At 36.3% G+C, this 18,727-nt stretch overlaps 2 protein-coding genes across 3 annotated transcripts in view; both read left to right on the top strand.

Moving 5' to 3' along the window:
• Positions 1-8,246: 8,246 nt before the first annotated feature.
• LOC131336512 (probable serine/threonine-protein kinase PBL11) overlaps positions 8,247-18,727 on the top strand; it is a 61,510-nt gene continuing 51,029 nt past the window's right edge. The window contains exon 1 of the mRNA XM_058372388.1: positions 8,247-8,271. The gene's annotated coding sequence lies outside the window, so the exon portion shown is untranslated. The remainder of the gene's footprint in view (positions 8,272-18,727) is intronic.
• Positions 14,478-18,232, top strand: LOC131336536 (L-type lectin-domain containing receptor kinase IX.2-like). 2 transcript variants are annotated; one of them, XM_058372415.1, is made up of 4 exons: positions 14,478-14,631; positions 16,301-16,490; positions 16,974-17,109; positions 18,001-18,232. In XM_058372415.1, exons 2-4 carry the CDS (start codon positions 16,308-16,310, stop codon positions 18,024-18,026), a joined length of 345 nt encoding a protein of 114 aa, XP_058228398.1. In that variant the 5' UTR covers positions 14,478-14,631; positions 16,301-16,307; the 3' UTR covers positions 18,027-18,232. The 2 variants fall into 2 exon arrangements, with proteins under 2 accessions (XP_058228398.1, XP_058228405.1); XM_058372422.1 differs by lacking the exon at positions 14,478-14,631 and having other exon boundaries at positions 16,299-16,490; positions 17,649-18,232.

Raw genomic sequence — 18,727 nt, 5'->3', positions numbered from 1 at the left:
TCTTGGAGAAGTTTCGAAAGGGGTAACCACTCGCTCGTCTCATAGAAATTTTTGTGAAAATCAAGCTTTTGTTTCTCAAATTGAGCCTAAAAACTTTCCGGAAGCTCAAGATGATGAAAATTGGATTTTGGCCATGCAAGATGAGTTAAATCAATTTGAAAGGAATAAAGTTTGGGCATTAGTACCTAAGCCTCTTGATCACACTATTATAGGTACTAAATGGGTTTTTCGTAACAAGCTAGATGAATCCGGAAATATTGTTAGGAATAAAGCTAGACTTGTTGCTCAAGGTTATAATCAAGAAGAAGGTATTGATTTTGAAGAAACTTTTGCACCGGTAGCTAGATTAGAGGCTATTCGCATATTACTTGCCTTTGCATCTTTCAAAAATTTCAAGCTTTATCAAATGGATGTGAAAAGTGCATTTTTGAATGGGTTCATAAATGAGGAAGTTTATGTCAAACAACCTCCCGGCTTTGAAGATCATGTATACCCCGATCATGTTTTTAAACTCTCAAAAGCTTTATATGGTTTGAAGCAAGCACCACGTGCATGGTATGATAGACTTAGTTCATTCTTGCTTGACAATGGCTTTACTCGTGGAAAAATTGATACTACTCTTTTCATTAAAGCCAAAGGTAAAGATATGCTCATTATTCAAATATATGTTGATGATATTGTCTTTGGTGCCACTAATGATAATATGTGCAAAGAGTTTGCTAAGTGTATGCAAGGTGAATTTGAAATGAGTATGATGGGGGAGCTTAACTTCTTCCTCGGACTTCAAATCAAGCAAACTAATGAGGGGATCCTAATCAACCAAGCCAAGTATGCGAAAGAACTTATTAAGAAGTTTGGCATGGAAGGATCAAAGCCAACGAGCACACCAATGAGCATATCAACTAAGCTAGACAAAGATGAGAATGGTAAGGCCGTCAATGAAAAGATGTATCGAGGTATGATCGGCTCATTACTTTATCTCACTGCAAGTAGACCGGATATAATGTTTAGTGTTTGCATGTGTGCTAGATTTCAATCATGTCCTAAAGAATCGCATTTAAAAGCTATTAAACGTATCTTTAAATATGTTGGCGGTTCTCATGACTTAGGATTGTTTTATCCACGTGGAGTTGCATTTGATTTAATTGGTTATTCGGATGCGGATTTTGGAGGTTTCAAAGTTGATCGTAAAAGTACAAGTGGGACTTGCCAATTTCTAGGGCACTCTCTAGTGTCTTGGCATAGCAAGAAACAAAATTCCGTAGCTCTATCTACCGCCGAGGCGGAATATGTAGCGCCCGGAAGTTGTTGTGCCCAAATATTGTGGATCAAACAACAAATGGAGGATTTCAATTTGCAATATGATCATATTCCTATTAAATGTGATAATACTAGTGCAATTAGCTTAACCAAGAATCCAATTCAACATTCTCGAACAAAACATATTGAGATTAGACATCATTTTATAAGAGATCATGTTCAAAAAGGGGATATTGAACTTAACTTTATTAGTACCGACAAGCAATTGGCGGACATTTTCACAAAACCCCTTGGTGAAGAACAATTTTGTTTCATTCGACGAGAACTCGGCATGTCTAATCATTTATGAAAAAGTTGTGTTCTTGATGTCAAAAGTTTTTTTTTGGATTCAATGTTGAGTTGATTGAATTCGTAAATATCATACTTGATGGAGAGTACAAATGATCTTGATAAAGAAATCACCCTCCAAACATTTTATCATATGTTTCATTTTCCTGTGTTTGGTATGAAGAAAATCAGTTTTATGGTCTTTAATGTTACTCCTCTTAAACGATTTCTGGACTTAACCTGCATTTGTCAGTCGGATGTCCAACCGGACAACCGTGAGGTTGAGACTTATTCAAGCTTTTGCGTTGCTAACTCTGATTTATTAAGTCTGTTACACTTAGTTTGTATGAACTTCATGGCTTAGTGCTTAAATTGTCTCTTATATACTTCGCCGATATGAATTTCTTGTCTCTAAGCTTGCAAGGATAATCATTCTCGGTAATACCCCTCGCATTCTTTAAAAAGCTCTCTTTTAGGGGGAGCATGTATTAAGGGGACACAACAATAAACACCCGAACACAATTTTCTTCCCCTATTCTTGTTCTTTTCGGCGCCACCCCTATCCTATCTCTATTCGGCGCCACCCCTATCTCTATCTCTTTCGGCGCCGCATCTCTACCGCATCCCCTATCCTATCTCTATCTCTTCATCTATCTCTCTTTCGGCGCAGCATTTCAAACAATTCGGCGCAGCATTTCAAACAATTCGGCGCAGCATTCCAAACACTTCTCTCATACTCTATAAATTCCACAACACTCTCTCTATCTCCTCATCTATCTATCTCTCCTTCTTTCTCGGCCTAAAACTCTCCAAATCTCTATCCTTCAAAATCGAGCAATGGCAAACATACCGCAAGGGTTACCGTTTGAGTTTTACGAAAGAGATGCCGAACGAGCAGAGTTCAGGTTGTTTATCCAAACCATTTGGATGCAACTCTTTATCTTCATTCTGCTGTGTGCGTTACTTACCATGAGAATACCACCATGGTTCGGATGGAATGTAAATGTGGATACTCTGTGGTATTGGATTGGCATTATAGCTGCCGTTGTAGCAGCCATTATTCGAGAATACGAAAATCAAGGACGCCAAGCTCTCAATGAACGAAGATAGAGTGCTACAGGGCAAGAGCGGCATGGTGCTGGAACCATGGCCCTATTGTTTTTCTCTTTTTAGTTTTTTTTATGATGTCACAGGGGGAGAAAAAAAGCCAAGTTTTAATTGATCTATCTTGCCATTTTTAATATTTTTAACCGTTGTCCGTTGTGGGCTAATTTAAAAAATTGCTTGCTATGATCTGTTGATTATTGCCATTTTTAATATTTTTAACCGTTGTCCATTGTGGGCTAATTTAAAAAATTGCTTGCTATGATCTGTTGATTATTGCTATTACTCGTTGATCATAGATAACTGCTTTGGTGCATGTATTAAGGGGGAGATTGGCATAACTCCTACTTGAATAAAAACTATCATTTTGTGTCATCATCAAAAAGGGGGAGATTGTTGAAAAATGTATGCATTATAATTTGTGAAAATTTATATGCATCTCTATTAATTATTTTGATGATTAATTCAATGATATTTTTATTCGGCAAATACAAAATTATCGAAAAGTCGATTCCCGAATTAAATATTTTCGTGACCTTGAAATATAGCATAAAGTCTCTTGGATTCATGATTTATATTTACAAAGACTTTATTGAGCTCAATACATGCTTTAACGGTTTATTTAGATGAAATTGTGAGCCACAGGTTGACGAACCGGCTGACAAGCCGGCTGTCTGAACAGAAAGCTGTGACAACCGGACGACCACCCGGATGACCACTCTATCAAACGGCTAGTTTCCAACGGCTAGTTTCAAACGGCTAGTTTCCAACGGCTAGTTTCAAACGGCTAGTTTCCAACGGCTAGCTTCAAACGGCTAGTTTCCAACGGCTAGTTTCCAACGGCTAGTTCCAACGGCTAGTTTCCAACGGATAGGAAGCATATGGATGGCTATATAAGGCATCAAGAACTCATTAATGAGGATATACACAAGCTACAACATTCCATATTATTGCAAGAGCAAATTCTCAAAAGATCAAAGCCAAAAATTCTCATTGTTCTTCCACTTTCATATTATTCTTGAGAGAAAATTTGTACAAGTCGTGAGCGATAATTTTCATACCTTCTTCACATACTTGTATTTCCTAAGTGAATGTTTGAGTCAAACACTTGAAAGCTTAGAAGACCAAATTCGGGTTGGAATTTGGGTGTTATTGTTTTTGAGAAGTTTTCGGAGAAAATTCTTGCGGTTGTGCTAGCTCCTCGGGAAAGCTAGAGGCATTCGGTTCTTGTAAGCACCCGCAAGACTTACAAGTTGTAATCTTTTAAAGATTAGTCTAACCTTCAAGTAATTGCTTGAGGAGAAGTGGAGTAGGGCCGGACCGTGGACAAATCCGGACCGAACCACTATAAACGGGTTCTATCTCTCTATCTCTCTATTTTGATTGCATACTTATTGTTTGCATATATTGTTAGAGATAAATTTTTATTGGTAATTATTACTAGCAATCCTATTCACCCCCCCTCTAGGTTGCATAATTTGGGTAACAGCTTTTATAAGCATACTTGTCTTTAAAAAATGACTAAATTGTTCGGTGCGAAAAAATAAAATTTTATAAGTACCAAATCTAATTATGACAGATTATTAAAGTTAAAAGAAAATTTTAAAAGCAAAAATTCAAGTAATTAAAATAAAATTTAAATATTTAACGAAATATTTATTTACCAAAAATCAGGATCGTTACATATGCCATCTGCACTCACTTTATTGCTAGCTTTGCAAGTTCAACTCCATCGTCAGCATCAAATTAAACCAGCTTCTGCTGCAAAGCTTGCGTTAACAAGATCAAGGATTCTTGATTTCTCAAACCCAGATCTTGAATTTTCTGCGCGATTCGGCGGTTTGCCCAATCTTCTAACACATTTACATAAATAAAAGCTCTAGGAGTACAACGCCGAAAGCAAAGACATCGGTTCTATCAGTCCAGACACCTACCATAATCATTCTCAAAGATATTCACTGAGGATAAAAAAATAAATGAACAAAGATGCATGCTAAACATGACGTGCAAAATAATTTCTCAACTTGGACATAAACGACGACAATACGAAAAGAAAAGGAGATGCAGTTGTTTAAAACATGGAACAACAAGAAGCTCGGTTTGCAAAGTAACATCTTCTGTACGTAGTAGCTCACAAGCCATGAAGTGCAATCGGATTATAGTGTTCCATATGTCGGACTGTTTTTCCCCTTTTTTTTCACGGAAGGACAAAGGAACAATAATACCATAATCCATAATTAAGAAGCTGTAAAAATGTGAACAACCATCTATATAACAAAATAAAGCTGTTTTTGAATCCAATAGATAACCAACGCTCAAGATTTATCCCCTCCCTACATAAATCCTCACCCTAGCTTCATTCTACATTCCTTTTAAATCTTACTCCTACATGTTTCCTTGATATGGGAGAAAAAAAGGATGTTTCGTTGATATGGGAGAAAAAGGAATTAGAGGAATAAGAAAAAAAAACGGAATTAAAGGAATGAAAATCTGAACCTATGCAAAACCATTTTTAGTAAAAAACAGAATTAGAGAAATAAGTGTATGGAAAGAAATGTAAATTACACAAGAGATTTTAAAACCCTTAAATTTATTCTTAGATTGTTATCTGCCTCCCGATTTTCATTATTTATGGAATGATTACTATCAAAATGAAGTCGATTTGTGAATATCACACCCTATTGATTTTGGTATGATAAGTGTCAATATACGGACTACCATAATTATTAACTCTAAAAATTCCGCCTTAGGTTGATTTAAGCCGTGATTAGGATCTTTAAAAAGAAACCTCTAGGACTTTTTCTCTCTTTCACCATTTATGCTTCCGTATCTATATGCATATGCTACCACCGATTTCTTTATGGATTTATTACATCGAAAGAAGAGACACCAAGAAGCAAAAGAATGGGGACCATAATGCTGGTATAAAGCCATGCTGGTAATGAAATTTTCTCAGTATAAAAAAAATGCAATTCAGTGATGCACTGTGAATCTTAACCACTAAGATGTGAAGGTATGTTGTGAAGTCTAAACACTAAATACTGGTGAGCAACAAAAATATTGTATTGTTCTTTAATTTTAGCTATCCAAATATTTTGTTTTTTATGTGGAATATATATTTGTTATAACTTATAACTGATATATACTTGTAATGACTAAAAACTGATATTGTATTGTTCTTTTTTCTTCTTTTTGGTTGCCAATGGACCATTCTGATCTCTCTCTCTCTTTCTCTGAGAGAGAGAGAGGGAGATGGGAGTATCTAAGAAGAATACAACTACATTAATCTCGAGCTTCTCTTTCTTCGGACGATTTCATTATATTTATTAAATTGAATAATTAGAGAAATATTTGTATGCTTTGGAAGTTTTATTCGAAATTTAAAATTAGATTGTTCAACCACAAATTTATTTCCCTGAAGACAGTAAAATAAATATTTTTTAAATATCAAAAAATCATGTTTAGTGTAAGAAAAAACTTGGGTTTTCTCAACACGGTTTATAAATGAGTGCCTAATTGATGCTTTAAAATTTTCTTTCATTTATCCAAAAATAAGGTCTTCTAGCATTCAACTACAGATTTGATAAAACTTTCAGCTTATATTTTTATACTCCATACTATTTTCTTTGCCTCAATATTTTCTTATAACATTTTAGTGGTACTTTCTATTTGTCTTTGTCTTTGTCTTTGTTTCATTCTTTCCTCCAAGAGTCAATGGCTATGGTAGATTAGTTTTTGGCTTAAGCCTAGAAGCAAATTGAACGAGACGTATTTTCCATAGTGTTTTGTTGTGTTTCTGAACATATTTTTTAAACAAGAATCAAATTGATCTTATTTTATCCTGTTGCACCAATTCAGAGATGGAAGGTGGTGGTGGAGTTCATACTGTTGGCTATTTTCTTCCAAATCGTTTGGATCTTTTGAATGACTCTCTTGCTATCTTCTTCTTTTTTAGACTATCGGCTATCATTCTATTTTTTTTGTTGGTAGCTAACTGACTAGCTTTTAAGTGCTACATCAACTATGATGGCTTTGAATATTGGTGGGTAGACCCTCAATATGTACTGAATTCAGTAATCTTTAGTGATGTATATTGAAAACTCTTTTGATTACTTATATTGAATTATTTATGATTTGAATAGCAGCTTTGAAATGATTTTGATTCCTTAAGTAATACTTCCTCCGTTCCATTTTCATTGTCTATTTTTGAATTGCGTGTCATTTTTTAATTGTTTATATTTTTCAATCTATAATATTTTTCATAATTTTGAAAAATTTATATTATAGAACTAATCGAGTTCTATTAAATAAGATCCATATTGCATATTTTTCAAGATCTACATTAAAAGAGATAGATAAAAGACATAAAAGAGACAAACAGAATAATGGACAATGAAAATGTGACAGAAGGAGTAATATCTTTGATTAAGAGCGCAATTTTATTGTTGATAGTGCAAGAAATTTTTATATTAGGTTAATACTTTTTAATAAGTGTCTTCGGGCATAGGCTCATTTGTTGAAAACATGTTGTGTCATGCTTTCAAGTATGGGCACAATCACTAGTGACTAAAAAATATGTTCTCTCTCTCTGCTATAATTAAATCTCAGCTCAAATTTTATTTTTCCTTGGTAGGTTTTCCGATTTCAAATTCTTTTGAGTTTTAGATTTTATTTTTCAGGATTTATGTCCATTTGGTCAATTCTCTATATTCCTTTCCCACTGTGGTTATGTGTGATCCTGATTTCCATGTTGTGGTTCATGCATATCTAACTTTTGGTGAGTTATACAAATTCTTATTTGTTGGGTTGCGTTTGATGTGATACTCTTTTATGGAGAGGACTTAGAGCCCGTTCCAGAAACCTTCTTATTTTATAAGTACTTATTTTGGTGCTTTATTTCACAAAACCCAAATAAGCAGCTTATTTTCACATTTTCAAATTTAAAAATAATGTAAATGAAAATTAATTTTTCAATTTTTTTTGCACCGTATTAAAGATCTCAATGAGATCTATCAAACAAGATCCATAGTGATAGAAAAATTATTTGCATAAGTACATGATTTTTGAGCTTGAAATTACCTTTTTAAAAAATAAGTACTTATTCACCCTTTTGTGGAACACACTTTATTATTAAACAAAAAATAAATTCTTATTTTGATTCTGGAATGGGCTCTAGATTGGTCAAGCGTGGACAATGCGTAAGATTAACTTGTGCAGTTAGATTTCATGAAAAGTTTATTTTTATTTGCATAGCTTAAAAATGAACTTTGATGGAGTTAGATTTCATGAAAAGTTTATTTTTACTTGCATAGCTTAAAAATAAACTTTGATGGAGTTAAATTTCATTCGTAGAGTAGGAATTGGTAATTCAAGCCAATCAAGGCAAAATTATGCAGGCCAGTGCTCGAATCACGGGCATTCGCTAGTAAACCCATAATGCATACTAAACCAAAGATTGGCCCAAAGGGGTATATTGGCAATGTTCCAATTCGGATAAGATTTCTAAAACAGGGGATATCTATATCCGGGCCAATTAACATTTGCATCCTATATCCCCTTCCATATCCTTCTCCCAAACAGGCACTTCATCTCCCCCAAAGAATCATATCCCCTATAAAAACGGAAAAATCGAACAGCTGAGAACAGAAAGAAACGCGTTCCTGGTTAGGGCTGGGAACGGCATTCAATTCCACTGCGGTCTCTCTCTCTCTCTCTCTCTCTCTCTCTCTCTCTCTCTCTCTCTCTCTCTCTCTTATTTCATGTAATATGAAGCATTCGATTTGGCTATTGTACGTATGGTGTTGATTTCTCGAATTGTTCGTTTGATTGCCCCATCTTACATCTCCATCTGCATATATCGACTTTTATGTGTGGGAATATGGGTGAAATCTTTTGGGTTTTCGTTAATACTTTCTCTTCGAGGAAGGACTAGCCATTTCCGATCATGTATTTTCTTTCGTGCGATATATATAATTTTGTACGGGAGGACAAAATAACATTGGCGGTTTAGACTCGCGTGTCTAGATTGGAACATTTCTTCTAAAGTGTTTCCTTCAGTCTGTGCTTTTTTTTTTTTTTTAAATGCTTCAGTCTGTGCTTCATTTTACCTGTTTTGGGATGACTAGCTTTGGTTTGGTTTTTTTGTTGTTGTTTGTTGTGAAATCTCTGTGGAATGCCCCTTTGCTCTTTTACTTTTTTTTGAACAGCAAAAAAAATTTCATTAATCTTGAAATTGTTGCTTGTGTTTCAATGAATTAAGTTACCACAAAAATAACTAGGCGGTTTAAGGTTCTTCAGTAATACGTCCGGAGATTCTGTACCTAAAGGCGTGTGAGTACTATGTCTTAAACAGGCATTATTTGAATTGTGCAACATGTATTTTTTGTTTTCTAATTACAAGTCTTAGAACAACTGGACAGGTTCTTGTGGAAATTGATGGGCAAGCTACGGAAGTTTTTGATGGTTTAGAAACTTCTTGACCTTCCATCTTACCCATGTCTCCGATTGCGGTTGCAATACTTATAATGGTATTACGGTTAAATTCTTGTTGTTCTGACAATTGAGCTGCCGATCTTGCACCATAGTTTGTTGTTTCGTTGGGCAGCCTCTATCACATTGAGTTGTTTTACCTGATCTGACATCAGACGATTTGAGAAATTAAGATCATGCAACTTTTAACTACAAATAAAAGGTACAGATCTGGAGAAACTGACGCCACAATGTTTATAGCCGTGACTTTGAAGTTGTTGAACTAGGATCATTCATGATTGTTTGGTATGAAGGAAGGATACGGGAAATGAAGAGGGAAGAGAGAGAAAGGTCCCATTTGTTGCAAGGTTGATGAGTATACATGGACATGGTAATTGGTAAAGGAGGATCTGGGGGTGTTGGTTGGGGTGGGAGCCTATGGTTTTACATTCTGCACACTTTTTGGCAAAAGTGGTACGATAGAAGTTCCCTCTTCTATTTTGGCATTGAAATCCCTCCTTTAACCTTTAGATATTGGTGGGACATCTGCGACTGTGATGATTGTCTTGGTTATTAGTTCTGCAAGGGTGTAATTCCAAAGTTTTGTAAATCATCCCTTCTTCTTCCCACTCAGCCAAACAACCAGTACTTCCTTTTTATTTCTGATTCTCCTTATGATACTAAGTTATATTTACTGCCTTCTTGATACCAATATACCATGGAATTATGATTGAAATGTGTTATTAGGATTCAATGATCTTCATCTACTCTTTTACTCTGTGCTGAACTTGTCTAGGGATGGATTTGGACATGGAACTGGGGGATTATCAAAAACAATTCGCCTATGAGGATTTGCAACTGCTCACAGATAATTTTGATGTAAGAAATGTAATTGGAAGGACCCAATTTTGCAAAGTTTACCGGGGAAAGATTCCACAAGGTTGGAATGAGATGCAAGAACAAGATGTAACGGTGAAGATTTGGGCGGACACGGTGAAGATGAAAGAAGAAATAATCCTTAAGCCTGCAGTTACTCATAATGTGTTCAGATTTTTGGTAAGTGGCTGAAATGACCTTTTAACTCATATTGGTAACTTTTGTTTCTCTTATGGAAGGTTCTTAATTGGCAAATGACTCGCCCGCAGGATGAAATCACATTTCTAACCTATCCTAGTATATCTGGCCATCCGAACTTGGCAAAGTTGATGGGTTACTTACATGATGAAGATCATTTCGGTGTTGTTTATGATCTGAAGCCGTTGGATACTGTACGCAATTTCATAGCTGAAGGTATTGTTTGCTTTCCGAGTGTAGTTTTTCTTGAACACAATGCTAAACCAATTATAGGTGTAGTTTTCGATGGTTTTAGAGAAGAAACCGCTTGAATTGCCTCCTCTTCCATTGTGGGGAGCTGTGTTGTATTTTTGTGGTCAGTATTCTCGCTATGTCTTCCCCATAAGCTCTAAGTATTGTAGGCTACGCCTGTTGTTATTATTGACGTGCAATTATACTGCTATTTTTCCCACTAACGATACGTACCTTTTCAGGGACTTTTACATGGATGGACAGAATCAAGGTAATATTTCAACTTGCGCGTCTGCTCGAATCTTTGCACGGCCAGACACCTCAGTATTTGGTTCGGAACTTTTCTGCCGCTCATATAATGGTTGATCAGGTTGATGTGGTGTCTTTCTTCTATTACTGTCTTTTGGCATTTAAACTTTGTATTGGCTTTGGCACCTTACTTTCATGTAATTTTTATATTCGTAGGACTGGAACCCTGTCTTGTTTGAGTTCGGTATGCTAACTGGTGGGATGATTGGTATGAAGGATCGAGGTTTATCCTTATATCCTTTTGGAGCTTATGGCTACACCGATCCAGTTCTTAGGATGTTAGGTAAATATGCAAACTCAACTTCTCAGAAAGCTTTATTAGATTTTCATTATTACCCTATTCTCTTCTTTCAGTTCTCTCTCTTTATGAATGAGGGATAGTTTGTGAAAATCTTAATACTTTTCTTCTTTTTGACTTTGCAACGAGGACTAATGTTTTATTTATCAAAAAAAAAAAAACGAGGACTAATGTTTTGGGACAACCCAAAATAGAATCGTGGACCAACAATATAGGATGGAGTGTGTATTAGTTTGTTTTGCCAAAGTGTACAAGTTATAGTAACTACACGGTCTTCAGTCTTCACTGAGTGAAAAATGAGGAAAGATGAAACTAAAAGGAAGGGTAGGATGAAAGATGATTGTTAAATCAGCATATTTTTTCCACATTCCATGCTCTTCTTGACAGTTATGTTCAACACTACTTTTATCAATATTTGAAAGGCGTAAAATATAGACCTCCGATCATAGCCTAGAAAACATTGTTGACGCCATTTCTATTAATGGTGCTAAGCTTGACTTTACTGGGGTAACGGTGACTACTACCTAGGCTTCTAGGTTTAAGCTTCAGTTCAGGGCCATAGTTCTATTGCATTTCCCCCCCCCCCCCCCCTTGTAATCCTTCATTTTTGTGATTCTTGTCCGTCTCCATTCCATAGTCTTGTCTTTTTCTCATGTTATTTTATTGAGCATGGGTTAACATGAAGTTGGGTGCTGTGGCTGCTGCCTGGCCTCCTAGCTTAAATGGTCATCCTATATTCAAGGAGTTTGAGTTACATAATTTCTCTGGTGCGAGGTTTGACGTATCCTCACCTTGGAGAAACCAGTGTGGTCTGAGAACTATGTGGAGACCATAGCTTGGATTGTGAAAGTTTGAAAAATAGAAAATTGTTGCGTTCTGTAGGAGTGCATGTAATTGTTTGCAAAAGCAAATTTGCAAATGAAATGAAAGCCTTTGGCAGTTGCCTGATGAATCACAGATTGTGTGGCCCTACTAGGCTCTTAAGATAGCATTTATGGGATACTTTAATCTGATGGTACTTCATGGCTTGTGAGCTGATAGAGAAAATGTTCTTTGCAAACCGAGCTTCTTGTTCAATCTTTTAAGCAACTGCATCTCCTCTCTTGAGAAATTGTTTTGCATATCATGTTAGCATCTTTGTTCATTTTTTTTTCCTTAGTGAAAATCATTGAGAATATTCTTTGTAGGTGTCTGGACAGATAGAACCGATGTCTTTACTTTCGGCGTGGTACTCCTAGAGCTTTTGTGTAAATGTGCTGTTGATGGGATAGGTTGTCGGGAAAACAGCACTGTCCCTAATTTTCTTTATGGAGTAGCCCAAGACATTTACGACACAGTAAAGTCAAGATGTTTTTATGAGCAATCAAGAATTCTTAGTCTTGTTCACAGAAGCTTTAGAACAGAAGCAGGTTATGATACTGATGATGGACTTAAACTCGCAAAGCTAGCAATGAAGTGTGTGCAGATGGATGACGAACGCCCAAGCATGGGGGAAGTGGTTGAGCATTTGAAGACTCTGCACGTGGTTCGTAATTATGCTGAGTTGCTTCTGCTGGGTCCGTAAAAGATGCATGTTTGCTCGAGTTTTATGGAGTAGGTTCATTCTTGTAATCCAGTGTTACTTTCTTGTTCGAAATGATGCTGCAGAAAGCTCACTAATTAGGTTTTTTTTTTTTTTTTTTTTGTGGTTGGGGGGTCCAGTTAATTAGCATGTGTAGTATAGGTGCTGGATTATCTTTGATTCATTTTATCGTTTCTCGGAAGTTGGCAGAGATGCATATGCTGATGTAGGTTTGCACCTTAGGACTGGTGTTACTGATGATTTCCTCTGGCTTGGAGAATGGGGATGAATGTATTTTCCTGGCTTTACAAGATATAAAATTGGTCTCATCTTTTAATGAGAGAATTGCAATTCGTCCCAATTTTGTTGGATGTCCCCCAAGGGACATTGCAATTTGTGTAAGATTGGTATTTTGTTGAGCACATGTGGTGATCATATTTTGAGTTTCATGGAATGCGTCATGAATGCATTGGCAGAGTAAATCTCAGTTGTTCAGTGCACATGGGCAAGTGGTCAGCAAATGTTGCTGAATCGTAAAAGATTTTGTAACAATAAATCCAAGGTTTTTTTTCGGGTTGGCCGCTGTAAACTCTCAGATGATTAGACATTCAACCTTCTTTTTTTTTTGAGGACAGTAAATGTAGTTCATGACTTCGTGCTTATAAATTCATATACAAATTAAATGGTCGGAACACCGAAATTAGTAGTTCACAAAATTGATGCACAAAAATGTAAAAGAAATTAGTCCGAGAGTACTACTCCAGTACTATCCTTTTATTCAAAGAGTAACACAACTTTTCAAAATGGCCACGGCAGCTCCACACGTTACCGGTGTTTGTTTGGTATTTTTGACACCCCCTCGATGTGTCAAATTTATATTCACCTCAGCTCCACACACTACCAAAATACCCCTTGGGGCAGTACGCCTCTTTTCTCTCCCTGCCTGCTCTCATTCCTCTCTCTCACAGCAATGAAGCCCTGGCTCAAGGCCTAGCCTTTTCAATTTGGTGAGAGAGAGAGAGAGAGAGAGTATTAAAAGAACAAATATAATAGGGCGCTGCTATTCGCAGCCCTTTATTTTCTCCAATAGTCCACTACATTTCGGTAAATAGTTGTTGAAAATCATAAATACAACATTTCGGTAAATTGCTGTTGAAAACAAGATTATATTTCGGTAACTACATGTCGAAAATATATTCAACTTTTGGTAAACAACTGCCGAACATACATTTTTGGTAAATAGCTGTTGAAACAAATATTATATTTCGGTAATTGGATGCAGAGAATATATCTCAATTTCGGTAACTAACTATCGAGTATAATTAAAAAAATTTAACGGGCTATAGAAGAAAATAGAGAGCTGCAAATAGCAGCGCTTATATAATATGAGTGAGAGAGAATATTTAAGTATTGATTAGTATTTTAAGTATTGATTAGTAAATCGTACACCACTCTAACCTTCGAGTGCGCGAAACTAGCTTAGATTAAGTCATCATTAGCTAAATTAACAGACATCCTGAACATATCCCTACTACTTTTTGTAGAATAAATACTAGAATACAATAGAATAAAAATAGTACTAATTAATTATCTTAGCGGTTTTGCTAACCTCCACCCACTAGACGGAGGATAATACACACATAATTTCAAATAAGTTCGGATATCAATGCATATCTCACTGATAATAATATGTTTTCACAAATATCAATTCACTTTTTTTGGATATCAATACACCTTTTTACCTATTATCCTACTCGTTTGAACACATTTTAGAATAATCCTTATCTTAGTACTCCACTACTGAGCTACTAAAAGTGAGTGATTTGAGTAATTAAAAAGAAATAAAAAAGGATAAAGTGGGTCCGTGGGATATCCCAAAAAGTGCTGTCAACAAAATATCTCGCCCTCACACTCTCAGATAGCAGCTCACACTCAGAACGGCGGCGGCCATTAACGGAGCTCTCACACTCAGACGGCAGCTTTCAGCCGGAGTACAGAGGTATAAACCCTAATGTGCTACCCTTTAGCTCTCACACTCTGTCGTCATAGCTGATGGAATCGAACATTATACTCCACTAGAATCGATAGACTGTTGACGCAAACATGTTTTGATTTCCCTTTTCGTGTCCAACGAGATGGCTTGAGAAACATTTCTCTCTTTCTGAGACTTTTTTCCTGTTTCCGTCAAACGTAACTCATGTGCACAACACGACAATGTAATAGGGGTTATTTACTTTAATAGAAAGAGGTTTACATGTAGGTTCTCCCCTTTGGATGGAGTGATTGGAAGAGAAAAGAGAGGGTTTTTGGTTTTTAGCCAAATCGCTCATTTGGATTGACTATTTTAGTGAGAAATGAAGAGAAAAATATAAAATTAAATGTTTTTATTGACTCCTTCCCTTTCTTAACTCATCCATTCTCACCTTCCAAGGGGGCTAATGTTAATAGAGTGAGTATTACATGATGTATTTATTAGATTATCCTTGAATTAGTTAGTTTTCCTTCATCATAGCATGTGACTTTAGCTTCTTTTGGACGTATCATTATGACAAGGCTAAACTTGGGGGATTTACTAAATTACTACGGCATAGAGTATTGAAAGTTGGTTGATAGGTGTTTGATGGAATGCTCACAATAAAGTAAAAAAAAGACAAAACTTTGTGTGATAATTTGTCTTGATGGGTTATGGTAAAACTTAATAAAACTATATGGGCCTTACCTAATATCTACGAGGGACGTTCCAAAATTTGGGCCAAACGCAAGTGTAATTAAGTGTTTGTTAACCAGTAACCAGCCACCTTTGGTTATCATTTTGGCCCTTCAAGTACTAAATAGCTTGTTTGGGCGGCCTTTTAAGGAGTTCATTGTTTTCCACTTCTACCTTTTAACTTGTTCAACTACTTTAAGCAGTGTCCTTACTCCTTAGTGTCGAATGTGTCAAATGTATCACGTCTATATTGGCCAAGGCACTATGCTCATTATAGTTCAAGTCTAATATTACCTAGAATGTAGAGATTTCCTATACATATAATAGAAATGAAAACATGTTGCATCAAATAAATCAGTTGGTTTCAAATCTCTTCTAGTTAGCCATATAAGTCGTATCAAATCCAAATGAGCTATGATTTCAAAGACTACCAGCTTAAGTTGGAGCCATAGGACTTGAAACAAGTGCATAAAATTGCAACTACAACCGGCGTGAAATGGTGTTGCTACCATGCTGAATTTAAGTACAAGAGTTGCAAGATTGGAAGACGTAGTAACTAAACAGAAAGCCACCTTTACTTGGCTTCAAGCCCATTACACGCAGGAGAAATAGCTGAAAGCTAGTGATTAGCTACCCATCTACAATTTAGAAAACATGGAATTCTAGATTACTTCGCTTTGGGACCTAAAAGGTTTCATAATCTGGAAGCTAGGAAGCTACTTGTTTATAATTTATAAGTAGGAGTTCCCATCAGTCGAGCAATTGAATTTCGTTAAAAGGACTTATGATTTGCCTTGTATTTGGAATTCTGTTGCATTTTTCGAACAAAGGAAAAAAGAAGCCAGTTTATTGTTATGCTCCATAGTTTACTAAATGCATGTTGGAAAGGTAAAGTCTAGTTCTTATTTTAAATGCATGTTTAGTTGCCGCTTGCTAATCCTTAACATTTGTACTTTTTCAGGTGATCAATGGCTATAGAGTTTGCGTTTGAAGAGTTGGAATCTTACACAAACAGATTCGAAACAATTCTTGGTGAAGGTGCGTTTTCTAAGGTGTATCGTGGCAACATACCTGGAAACAACCCACGCAATCTCCCTGCGCAATCGGTGGCAATTAAAGTCTCCAACAACCCCGATGATCCACAGTTTGAGGTACTACACAACCGAAGTTAAATGAAGTTAACTTTCTACGTAAGATGATAACCCTTCCCTTCTTCGTCCTAGCAGAAACAACTTGGAAACTCTAATCTGCCCAAATAATTGCAGAACCCAACTTGCAATACCCATTCCTCCCACCCCATCCACTTTCTTGCCCACCACAGCACCATTGCCGCCACCCGCCCTCTTCTCTTATTCTCTTTACAACGTTCCGAGTGTCTGGAATCTGGTTTGTTTAAAGGTGGCTGGATTGAATTTCAGTTAACCGTACAATTCAGCTAATCATACAACATCTTGCTAGTTATGAGGTTGCACGACCAATTAGTGTTTGTCATCTGTATGGAGTTTATATACATGCTGGATATTTTTTGGAGTTTCCTCAAAGATCCATGAAGTTCTCTTATTTGAATCAACAAATCTCATATTTGTCTTCCTTAAGGCAACATTAATACTAAACATGAACTCTGTTTTTTTCAGAATGAACTGCAGTTCTTGCAACAAATTCAGGGACATCGAAACATAATCGGCTTGGTTGGATGGTGCCAAACAGAGTCCAAATTCTACATAGTTCTAGATCTTGCTTCTGGAGGGGCACTTTCAGACAATATAGTTGGTAAGATTAGATGCTTTAACATTTAGTACATATAACACATTCAAAGAAATTGTAATCCTTCTCATGTCACTCGACCAAACCCCACTTGATTAAGAAAAACCTCGTCACCCTTGTGACTACTCTAGATAAAGTGTCATGCTTGCTGCTTATACGACGAGTGTTGCCTTTGTCAAGGGATCTGCCTCCTAATTTTTGTTTGTTTTATTCTAGTGTATAAAAAACATGCATGCAATTTATCAATTGTTATCATCAATTGCTAGCTTAAGTGATTGTAACCTCTTTTTCTCATCCCTAGAGCCATAGGACCAAAAAAGCCCAGTTTTACCCCAATTTTGTGACAGTAACAAGCAACAACCATTCCAATTTATCAAAGATTGTAGCATAAAGACAAGCATATTATTTAGATAGACATAGTCCTATGACTTTATTTTTCTTTTGAATTGGTCCTATGACTTCATTAGGTTTTGGTTTTTTATACCTGTTTAGCAGAATGGTAAGTTTTCCCTCAATTTATGTGAGATTCAGGTTTTCTTTTTTAGATTAATCATTTGTCTCAACGAGAGGTGTTCTCAAACTCTAGGAATGGTATACAACCTTTGATGAGTTAGACCTGAGGATGCGGACCTGGACCCTGCTTTGTGTGTTCTATTCTTAACTCTGGCTAGTTGTCTGTGACGAATTGTTCTATTTTTGGTTACATTTGATATTGTGAGACTGGGTTATGCTTATTAGTAGTTACTAGTGTTGGTGGTGAGTTAACCTTCGAGTTAAATAGAATGAACTTAGGTGATCACAAATCTGCTTGCTTCTTGGAACGTGCGTGTTTACTTGTATATAGTATTTCACTATTTAGCTAATTATGAATGAGCGATTTTGCTCACTCCTTTACAGGTTCAAGGGGAAAGGAAGAGTTATGATGGACTCGGTGATAGAATCGCTTTTGTGATTGTAGGACTTGTCTGCAATTAGTAGATATTGAATGCTACAATTTTCATTTTCATTAATGTAAATTATTTGTTTGGGCATGTTCGTGTGCTCATTAGACTAACCTTGTTATCACGTTGCTCTGTCTACCGTATTGCTATGTCTTTTTGAATGTATAGAACCCCTGTTAGTAGCATTAAGATCTCTTTTGCTTTTGTTTTTCTTTGGAAATATGAGAACTACAATCAATAAAGGAGAGTAAAAAGACTGAAATCTTGGAATCCCAGTCAACAAAACCACCTCAAAAGGTAACACAAATGAGCAAGAACAGAGAACATTTAGAACTCCTTGCTTAAGGGCCGAAACTACAATTCCGTCAAGGAATTGCCAAAACATGCTGGAATTTAACACAATAATTACAGGCTTCATTGTTTGGCTTCGATCTTTGCTTATCAGAAAGAAAAGTGGTGTTAAGAATGAATTCACAAGAAAGGAGCAAAATCTACCATTGGAAACTACGGGAGAGAGATTAGGATTTTGGTTCAAAACCCATGCAAGCCGCCATTGTAGTAGTCAGGAGTTAGGATTTTGGTTTGAAGAGGGCATGACAGAGGTTTACGGTGTGTGTTATACTTATTATTAGATTTTAAAAGCTGGGTGGAGCTGTGGGGTCCCCGCCAGCCCATTACAGTTA

Source organism: Rhododendron vialii, chromosome 1a (genome assembly GCF_030253575.1).
Source record: "Rhododendron vialii isolate Sample 1 chromosome 1a, ASM3025357v1".
NCBI lineage: Eukaryota > Viridiplantae > Streptophyta > Magnoliopsida > Ericales > Ericaceae > Rhododendron > Rhododendron vialii.
This window is presented reverse-complemented; position numbering and strand designations above follow the sequence as displayed.